A 9,488-nucleotide genomic window follows, 5' to 3' on the forward strand; every position below is an offset into this window, starting at 1 on the left:
TAGATATATATTGCAAAATGAGGAACGACGTGTTTGAGGGTTCATCAAATCCCATCCACATCAGTTTTGTTCACTCCCGCACTCGAACTCGAAGGCCCGAACAACTGCGCGAATCTCGTCACCGCTTTGCTCCTCTTGTCGCTGATCGCTTCCCCCTCCTCCTCCGCCCTCCTTCGCCTCTGCTTCTTCTTCATCGTCGGCCCAACGCCGCCGCCAGCGGCGGCGGCGGCGGGAGCGGAGGCAGAGGTCGGCGGAGAGGAGCTACCGACGGGAGCCGCCGGTAGCATGCACGACGGAGGGACGGCGAAGTTGGTGCGCGCCTTGGCCCCCCTCAGCCGCCGCGCCGCCTCGTCGTACGCGCGCGCCGCCTCCTCGGCCGTGTCGAACGTCCCCAGCCAAAGCCGGCACCGCCCCACCCGATCACGTATCTCCGCCGACCACCGCCCCCACGGCCGCTTCCTCACTCCTCGGTAGTTAATCGGCGCCACGGCGCCCGCCGCGCCATCAACCGCCGTCCTCTCGCTCCCGCCGGGCGACGAAGAGCTCGGCGGCGGCCGGCCGAAGAGAACGTGGTAGCCAACCACGGCCGCGATCCCCTCGAGTTGCGGCGGAGCATCAAAGGCATCGTCAGCCACCACAGTAGATGAGTTGACGGTGGATTCCATGGTCGGAACCAGAACTATCTGAGAAGGTCACCCAATGACGAACGGATGAGTGCAGCTGGTAGCATTTTTATAGGAGTCGAGAAGTATATCGTTACTGACTGTTGTGGCAGAGGGCAGTCCTTCTGGCGATCTGCCGTACGATATATCAGTGAGGCACTGCAGATTTTCTTACACTTCCATCGATGGACGCCGAGCCCGGAAATGGCGATATATTTGCAGTGACGACAGCCAGACAGGATTTATCGTGTCAGATCGATCTGAGCAGTTCATTTTACAGTTTCAGAAGCAAAGTAAGTGCACAATGCCACTAGGAAGCAGCCATGCGGAATAATATTCAATTCCTCTGTAATATTCAATAACTGCAAGTGGACTGATCAGCAGCCACTAGAATTCAAAGCTTTCTAATGAAAATGTTCTAATTGTTGTCAAAGAAAGAGATCGAATCGATCGACCTTGCAGCTAGCTGATCAGTCTACCGATCGTTCATCTTGTTTCTTCTTGAGCTTGGCTTTAGCCTTGGCCACCTCTTCATCTCCTGGGGTTTCCTGGACGGCGGCCAACGCTCCATAATCCTTCGCTGCTGCTTCCCATCTTTCCAACTGCGCATGTCAAGCTCAATCGGTTGTTGTGGTTGTTGTGGTGTTAGCCATGAACAAGAAGAGCCAAAGGCAAGTGCGGCGGACTAGTAACCTTGGCATTGCAGTCGGCCCGCCGTCGGCGAGCCTCGCCGTAGGAAGGCCTGAGGGCAAGCGCAGCGTTGCAGTCCTCGACCGCTTTCTCGTAGTGCCCAAGCTCCGAGCGGCACGTAGCTCGATTAAAGAGAAGGGCGGCGTTTTGGGGATCGTGATTCAAGCCTTCTCCATAGGCAACGCACGCCTCGGCGAACTTGGACGCCTTGAAGAGATCGTTTCCCCTCGCACTTGCTGAGGCTACGGCTCGTGCTCGTCGGGCTACTGCGGCCGTCTCCCGGCAGCCCGGGTCGAGTCGAGCAGCTTTCTGCGCCACCGCCGCCGCCTCTTCGAACCTAAATTCAATGCAAAAAAATGTTGGCAGCAAAGAAACAGATCGATAACACGCACGACGACGACTAACCTTCCCGCGGCCATCTCGACTTGTGCTTGGATCATGAGGAAGTATGAATTTGCAGTGGCACCAAAGAACTTGGTAAACTCATCCATGCCGCCCAACTCGGGGGCTCTGCTCATGGTCGAATCCGCATCCTCGTGTTTCTGCAACTTCAGAAGTGCATCCGCTTGCATCGCGAAGACCTTTTTGATTTTTGAAAGAACAAAGAGATGATGATGATGATCGTGTCAGAGAGCTGCAACGACAATCGAATGGCATGGTATGGAACCTGGGGGGAAGAATCGGCACCAGAGGAAGCAGCGGACTGCGATTCCTTCAGCAACGTGAGGTAGTCCTTCAACCTGCGAGCTTCGTTGGATTTGGAAATGTGGGATTGCAGGGCCTGTGCTCTCGACTTGTCCCAGGCACTGGCTTCGTCTCTCGATTGCTTGAAATGATGAACTGCTTTATCGGCTTCTCCCAGTCTGATGATCAATGATGGTTGTAGGAATCAGAACAGATCACTCTGTTTTCCATGGATGCTAGCTCTTAAGGAATTACCTGAGATAAAGGGAAGCGAGACGATGGTGGGCGCGATAGTGAGCGGGATCGATTCTGATGGCCTCGTTGCATTGGGCCACGGCGTCGAAGAGGCGGCCCATGCCGGCGAGCGCAGCCGCCTTGTTGACGTAGTAGGAGGCCTTGCCGGGGTTCTCCGCGAAACTTCCTTTCTTGTACTCCTCGTTCCCCATCTCCTTCAGCTCCTCCGGGTTCTGCCTCGTCGAGAGAGCGCGGCACAGCTCTGGCGCGGGAGCTGGAGTCTTCTCCTTGATTGGGATCCGATTCGCCGGCGCCGAGGCCCTGATCTCCTTGTCCTTCGCCTCTTCCCTCAGTTCCTTGACCGTTTTGGGGAGGGAATCGAGCATTTTATTTCGGCTTGGAGGATTCACTGGATTTCCCCGGAGGTTGCCAAGGTTGCCGTACACCATCACGTTGCCCGACGAGGCGCGGAGGAGGTGACCGCCTCCGGCGGCGGCGGCGCGCTGCCGATCGTACAGCATTCCGTCGAGCTCCGCCACGATCCCCTTGCTCACGGCCGGCGCTGTCGCCGGAGCCGGGAGCGCCCTCATGGCCTCCGTCCTCGGCCTGCGCAACTGGACAACCGCCGGAGCCGCCCGGGCCTTCACGGCAGGCAGCGGAACCGGGACGCGGACTATGGAAGTAACGTTGTCGGAGCCCTTGCGTTGCCGAGGCGTGCCCACGTCCAGCGTTCGCTTCGCCGCGGCCGCCCCGGCGGACTCCAAGGCCGGGATCGAACTGGTCGACCTCGCCCTCCGGCGGCGGAACAGGCCGCAGCCAAACATCCTGGGAGAGTCGGCGTCGGCGTCCATAGCTTCCGTCAGGGATTCACGGCCGCGGAGGCGAATGCCAGCGATGGCGCACGAGGCTGGACCGCTGGAGCAAGAAGAAGGCGGCGGCGGGGGCGGGTCATCTATAAAGTGCGTGCTTTTGCCATGACCATGACCATCATCTTGCATGATCGCAATGCGAAAAAGCATGAACAGAAGAATTCCGAGAAGCTCAAAATCACAATTAATGAAAACAACAAATGGTAAAATTTATAAACGAGGCAAATTGCAATAGAATTGCAAAGATCGGAAAGATCAGCTCGACGTCACATGCATGCATTGCAAAGAGGGAAAAATCTTTCTGTATTATTAAAGCAAACAGTAAAAAAAAAGAATTAAAGAGAAGTAGAATTAAAATTATGCTGCTGTTTGCAGCATGAATCAGGAAGGATTATGGGATTAGGAAATGGGCGAATGGTTCTTTCAGACTTCTAAATTTAGCATCTTGCATTTCGGATTCTTGGTGAATGATTATTCTTTTTTAAGCAAAAGTGATTACGCTCCCGGTGAATGGTTAGTCTTTAGCAACTAAAACAAGGTGATTAATTCTTCATCTTTTTTTTGCTATTCTGTTTTTAGTTACTCTTTTTTCTTTTTCGTTAAAATCTAAATTTTATGGATTGTGTGATAATGTTTATATATATACAATCATTTTGAATCTATGTATAGTCAAAAAATAGTTGAGAATAATTTTCAAATTAGTAATTCTTTCATTAGGCATGAATATTTTACAACAATCTGTAGTGAATACCATCACAACATTCCACCGCACAGTGACAGAATTCAATTGTTGACTCAAAAGTACAAAATGTAAAACTTTTAACGAATTCACATTGTAGTAGATGGACAAAATCTAGCATTGATAAAGAACAAAGAGGATATATTGGATGATCCTCGAGGAATACATATCTGGAGTTGATGGTGCATTTCCAAACAGGAGATGCAGTGATAATCCTTAAGGAATACATGCCTGGAACAGAACTTCACTGAGATTCTACTGGGTAAAACAAAAATGCATTCCCCATACAACTTCCCACAGATTCTACAATTTCAACTGGTTGATCAAGAGGAGAATTGACTAAAAGAAATCAAATTCTAGATAGTCGTTCGAACCTTTCTGGTTCACAGTTGTCGTGGCTTTTTCACTTGCTGATACAGCAGGCTTTGCGAGTCGTTCCATGTCAAAAGGTTTTGGAATCTCAGGAGGGCTTGCACATCGTATAAGTGCCCAGTTGACTCCCTCGAAGAAAGTGTGTTGCTTTATCTCTGAAGCCCCGCGTTTGTACCCAAGTCGGTGCTGAGGTTCCTTAACAAGTAGTCCCCTCATCAGATCTCTGGCAGCAAAGCTCACCGTTGGGGACTCTGGGAAGCGCAACGGCTGGCCAACAACATTGAACAATGTTGCCCTGGTACCTGATCCCTTGAATGGCGTCTTCCCAAATAATAGTTCATACATGAAGATGCCAAACGTCCACCAATCAACTGCACTCCCGTGGCCGTTGCCTTTTATTATCTCCGGTGCTAAGTACTCGTGTGTGCCAACGAAAGACATGGAACGAGCATCTGTAGGCTCTGCTATGAGCTCGGGCAACGGGTTCACCTGGTTTCCTATTTCTGACTTCGCTTTCCTCTCCTTGGACTTCGATTTAGAAAAAAACCGTGGACCAAAGCAAGTTGTAGGCACCACACAAGAGGGCTGAATACAGGATGGCTCAATGCAAGCAGGCTGAATGCAGTAAGTAGTGTTGTTCCTTCTAGCTGATGCAGGATCTGGGTTTGAGGACTTGATTAGTGTCGGGTTTACTGCACAGCGGAGAGAGAGGTCAAAGTCAGTAAGCATAATGTGGCCATCCTCGCGAACAAGGACATTTTCTGGTTTCAGGTCCCGGTATATAATTCCAAGCATGTGTAGGTATTCCAATGCCAGAAGGATTTCAGCAACAAAAAACCTACATTCAAGATTTTAATATTGATCAGTGAATTTGGCGATCACCAGCAAACAATCAATTCTCACATAACAAACGATAACAGTATGATATCGAATATAGACCAATAAAGTTGAATTCACACTGAATAACATCGTCATCGATAACAATAATAAGCCTGGCGAGTGACCTCTACTTGAGGTAGATTTCGCATTAGTGACACTGAAATGAGTTAAATAAATGTCATGAGCATAAAATAGAGTGTTTTCCAGAGTCCAGACTACCTTATGCATAAATCCTCTCAAGTGATTCGATTGGAATTCTTGAACTTGAAAGTCCTAAGGTGGGTCAGTTTAGATACAAACAGCATCTAATCAAACTTAACTTATTCGAAAGAGCAATAGGAATATTGGTCCACAACTATACGGAAGCTCATGCTGGGAACCCTAAACCCAAAACAAGTCAAGAACTTACACGTAAAGAATGCATGCATCCTTGAACAAATTGGGATATCAGAAATCAGTAAACAACTATTAGATTACCATGAAAAATCCTAGAGTATCTGAACGATCAATATTGTTCATGTAGCATATCTCTAAAATTTACAAAACAGTTTTTAAATTCAAACATAGCCTCAAGAAGATATCAATCAACAAAAAAAAGTTGGGTTCTATTGCCTTCTAGCTAACAAGCTAAACAAGAAAATAAGTGCTCGTAGATGAGTGCTCGTAGGGAGTTTCCTAAAGCTAGGAAAAAAGTAAAATGGGCTTTCCTATTGCAATCGACCTACATTTCTAGTTAATGATCTTAGTTCACCCCGCACCATGTATTCATAAGGGATTTAATTACTTCAAAACAGGTATAAGTCATTTCCTCCATGACCAAATAGTAAATAATGAATTGATGAATTGACACAAACAAAAAGGAAAGAATAGCATTTTATCATGCTAGTGGCATGACATGTTTGTAGCATTTACGTACAAAAAATTAACTGATGTGTTTAGGCTGAATAAACTATGTCGGAAAAATGGAAATTGGAATGATGAAAAATCATCTAGCATGCACTCCTAAAACAGCAAGTCAAATCTAATAAGGACTGAAGTGCAGAATGTACTTCACAGCTTGTTCTGAGAAATGTTTCCCAGGTTGCCTTTGACGAAGTGTGTGCAGATCACCTCCAGGGCAGAACTCCATCACCAAACATGAGAATTTATCTGTTTCAAAGTGGGTATAAAGTGTAGGAAGAAATGGATGATCCAGACATTGTAATATCTCCCTCTCTGTCTGAGCTCTAAGAAGCTTTTTACGGCTAGCCAGCAATCCCTTATCCATAACCTTCATCGCAAAGTAGCTTTTTGTCCCACTTAATTCTGATAGATACACACTGCCGATATCACCACAACCTAACTTCTTCAATAGCCTAAAATGATTTAAACCTAAAACACCATCTTTTGTACGAATCTTTCTAATGGCTTCAACTCTTGAATCATTTGATTTATGAGGTTTGGTTATACTATTACTCAAACTGCTACAGGAGCTTTCATCACTCACATCACTATTTGTACTAGGTCGGCACATGCTACTTTTTCCGCTCTCAACAAAGTCAGCTGTCACACTACTGTTTTCATCACTAAATTTAGCAGATACAAAGTTATTATTTCCACTCTGTTCGGATTTCTTGGCTTGATCTCCATTACCATCTCCAATTGTGGTTCCATTTTCCCCAGCATCTCCTTGCTCCAGTGATTGCTTCCGAGTATCTGAAGGGAGCTTATCACAAGTTTCAGAGGACAAGGGAACCTCAGTAGGAACCTTGTCTGTTGAATTTTCAAAAGATTCCTTCTGATGGTGATCTGATTTACTATCTTTCGTTAGGCCATTCAGAGCATATTTTGACACATTCTGATTTATCTCTACCATTGTTTTGGCAGTACTGCAATCTGATTTGCTTTGCCTCAGAATCTGGGAAGATCTAAAAGAATTTGGCTCTACTTTGGGATTCCCAGAAGATTCTGTTTGGAGCTTAGCATTGGCTTGTGATGTAGTCTTTGAAGCCATCGATATTTGTATAATACTTCTTATCTAACTAGGAAATGCAACTTAAGTACTTATTGCTCAATTATGATACGCAGCATCCACTGTAAGAAGTCACAAACATCTCCTTCTTCATCATGAGTTGATAGATCTCCTCAACTTGGGCTCTGTAATTGCAAAAAGACAAGGATAAATAAAATTTAATGGAACATTTAGCTTGCAGATTGCAGCCAGGTACGGTTAGTAAGTAATTTATCAGTCTGTTCGAAAATCGAGTAATTGCCACCAAAACTGAGATTGGAAAGCATGCTTAATGTAAAATAGTTTGAGTTCAAAAGAAAAACAACACAAATAAAAATAAGAATGTTTTAAGAATCGGCTTGAATGTTCAGAATAGTGCATTCAAGAATATAGAAGCACCAAATGTAACTAAAAGACTTATAGGGCATAACATTATACTGAATGTCGTGCGGAAGGGTATCAAGGAACAATTTTTCATCCGTGAGATCGACAAACCAAAGCCCACACCGAATCAAGTAAGTTTTACCCGGCAAAGGATAGATTCAACCTGGTCTAGGGCGTCAGATCGTTGAACAAAAACATGTCTTCTCTCTTTAAAGGAGCCCCCAAAATCTCATCAATCCAGAAAAACAAAATTTGGAAGAGAAAAAACAAACATTACTGACAAATACGTGATTCGCAAACCCCCAAAATAGCTGCAAGAAGCGGCCTTTAACACAAATCAAGCCCAGAACGAATGCTGTTCCAGCAAAAGCGTCCCAATCGATAACGCCGAAACACAAGGAACACAGATCCAGAGCTCCCAGATCAGAGATTAGGAGAAACGATACAAAGAGGCGGAAGCAAGCGCGAGAAAAACTTTACCTTGCGACAAGTCCAGACCTTTAGATCGCCAGCCAGACAGACAGCGAGGAAGGGTTCCACAGCTCTCACACTGCAGTCCACACCACAAGCTGGAGAAAGAGAGAGAGAGAAGAGGGAAAGGGAAACTGGGAAAGGTAAATTTGGCAAAAGGAAAAAAATAATAATAGAAAGTTTATTTTGGATGGTGAGGGTGCATAAAGCGCCTGGAAAGAAGAGATGGTCAAAGCGAAAGGAGAAGCTTTTTTTCCTTGATCACGCAATTGTGTTAAATGGAGGGACAAGATGGTGACAGACTAATCTTTTGGTAAGTGCGCACTTTGAGCCAGGAGATTCGCTCGCCGCTGTATGTTAGTAAAAATGGAATCCAGTGGTCCAACACGGTCAGTTATCACATATGAAGAGAAAACTCAGGAAATTATAAATTTTTGATCGAATTAATTAATATTTTATTAATTTTGACTTGTTTAATTTTTATTGAAAAATACGATCAATTAGTTCAAGAAAATTTGATTGATTGGATTTTGAATAATTTAGTTTTATTTTAACTGATCATGGCCCCGCGTAATCCTTGGGCAGGCAGTGGAGTGCCCACAAGATAGCTCTGTGTTTGAACATGATTTAAGATGGGGCAGTGCTTGTCATTAGGCATTCATGCTGCTTCTCTTCTCTTCTCTTCTCGTCTCCATCCCTTATAAATCCTGCAATTATGGCATTTAAGTGCAATGCCATGCTCTCTTCTTGCACAAGAAACAAAGCCCAGAGTTGCCTGCGCATTGAAGGGTATGCTAAGGCACATGGGAGTTTGGCTGTTGGCTCCTCGGCGGTCGGCAGGGGCAGCTAGCCTCCTGTTCTACCCCAAAGGTAGAAGATAAAAATGAATTCTTTTGCTTGCCTGTGTGGCTGTGTCGTAGGGGGGCATGTGCAACTGCACGTTGACTGATTTGGGTTGGTTCAAGGCATCATGAAAAAATTATTCGGCCTTCGAGCTCTGTTTCATGTCTGAGACAAATACATTCAAAATTTACCATCAAAGTGTAGTACCGGACCTGAAAAGGAAGTAAGTACAGTGTTGTTTTTTCTTTTTCCATCCTCCATCACACCTAAGACTAAATCCAAATGCATTTTACCAGTAGCGAGCAAAAAATTGGATGAACTTGTGGTCATAGCTTGCAGAATGGTGATCAAGGTCGATATGGCACTGCCATCGGATTGATCGGGATCAAAATGTTTCTTTGGTTTACAATATGACTCAATTAAAAGGCTAGCAGTCAAAAATAATCTTTAAAAAACCGGTTCATTCCACAAAATATCAAATAAAAGGCATTCAAAATTTATCGTTTTGGTAAAAGATATGATAAAATATTATTCATAAAAAAAATAACTAAAAATAATTAAATATTGATGAAAATAATTTAAATTATAGAATAGTCAAAGATAATAAAAAAAAATTAAAAATCTTTTGGATATCCGAAAAGTTTTTAAATTATATTTTTTTTTCTGATGAT

At 45.1% G+C, this 9,488-nt stretch overlaps 3 protein-coding genes across 3 annotated transcripts; all 3 read right to left on the reverse strand.

The window, feature by feature from the left end:
• Positions 1-44: 44 nt before the first annotated feature.
• On the reverse strand, positions 45-665 carry LOC122013591 (ethylene-responsive transcription factor ERF084-like). The gene has a single exon (XM_042569848.1). The coding sequence runs from the start codon at positions 663-665 to the stop codon at positions 45-47; it is 621 nt and encodes a 206-aa protein (XP_042425782.1).
• A 279-nt stretch (positions 666-944) lies between these two features.
• LOC122013593 (inactive TPR repeat-containing thioredoxin TTL3-like) lies at positions 945-3,268 on the reverse strand. Its single transcript, XM_042569849.1, has 6 exons — positions 2,292-3,268; positions 2,020-2,215; positions 1,758-1,933; positions 1,356-1,689; positions 1,142-1,264; positions 945-1,049 (listed from the first exon to the last, which is right to left on the reverse strand). Exons 1-6 carry the CDS (start codon positions 3,266-3,268, stop codon positions 945-947), a joined length of 1,911 nt encoding a protein of 636 aa, XP_042425783.1.
• A 710-nt stretch (positions 3,269-3,978) lies between these two features.
• LOC122015057 (serine/threonine-protein kinase D6PK-like) lies at positions 3,979-8,141 on the reverse strand. Its single transcript, XM_042571709.1, has 3 exons — positions 7,984-8,141; positions 6,179-7,265; positions 3,979-5,088 (listed from the first exon to the last, which is right to left on the reverse strand). Exons 2-3 carry the CDS (start codon positions 7,120-7,122, stop codon positions 4,218-4,220), a joined length of 1,815 nt encoding a protein of 604 aa, XP_042427643.1. The 5' UTR covers positions 7,123-7,265; positions 7,984-8,141; the 3' UTR covers positions 3,979-4,217.
• Between the last annotated feature and the right edge of the window lie 1,347 nt (positions 8,142-9,488).

The sequence above is a fragment of the Zingiber officinale genome, chromosome 8B, assembly GCF_018446385.1.
Source record: "Zingiber officinale cultivar Zhangliang chromosome 8B, Zo_v1.1, whole genome shotgun sequence".
NCBI classification, from domain to species: Eukaryota; Viridiplantae; Streptophyta; class Magnoliopsida; order Zingiberales; family Zingiberaceae; genus Zingiber; species Zingiber officinale.

Excerpts from the sequence above, each read along its gene's own strand:
- LOC122013593 (XM_042569849.1), bottom strand. The coding sequence starts at position 3,268 with ATGCAAGATGATGGTCATGGTCATGGCAAAAGCACGCACTTTATAGAT. Across the intron at positions 1,690-1,757 it reads GTCGAGATGGCCGCGGGAAG|GTTCGAAGAGGCGGCGGCGG; the intron begins GTTAGTCGTCGT and ends CATTGAATTTAG. Across the intron at positions 1,050-1,141 it reads AGAAACAAGATGAACGATCG|TGGCTGCTGATCAGTCCACT; the intron begins GTAGACTGATCA and ends TTTGAATTCTAG.
- LOC122015057 (XM_042571709.1), bottom strand. The coding sequence starts at position 7,122 with ATGGCTTCAAAGACTACATCACAAGCCAATGCTAAGCTCCAAACAGAA. Across the intron at positions 5,089-6,178 it reads TTCTCAGAACAAGCTGTGAA|GTTTTTTGTTGCTGAAATCC; the intron begins GTACATTCTGCA and ends TCTTGAATGTAG.
- LOC122013591 (XM_042569848.1), bottom strand. The coding sequence starts at position 665 with ATGGAATCCACCGTCAACTCATCTACTGTGGTGGCTGACGATGCCTTT.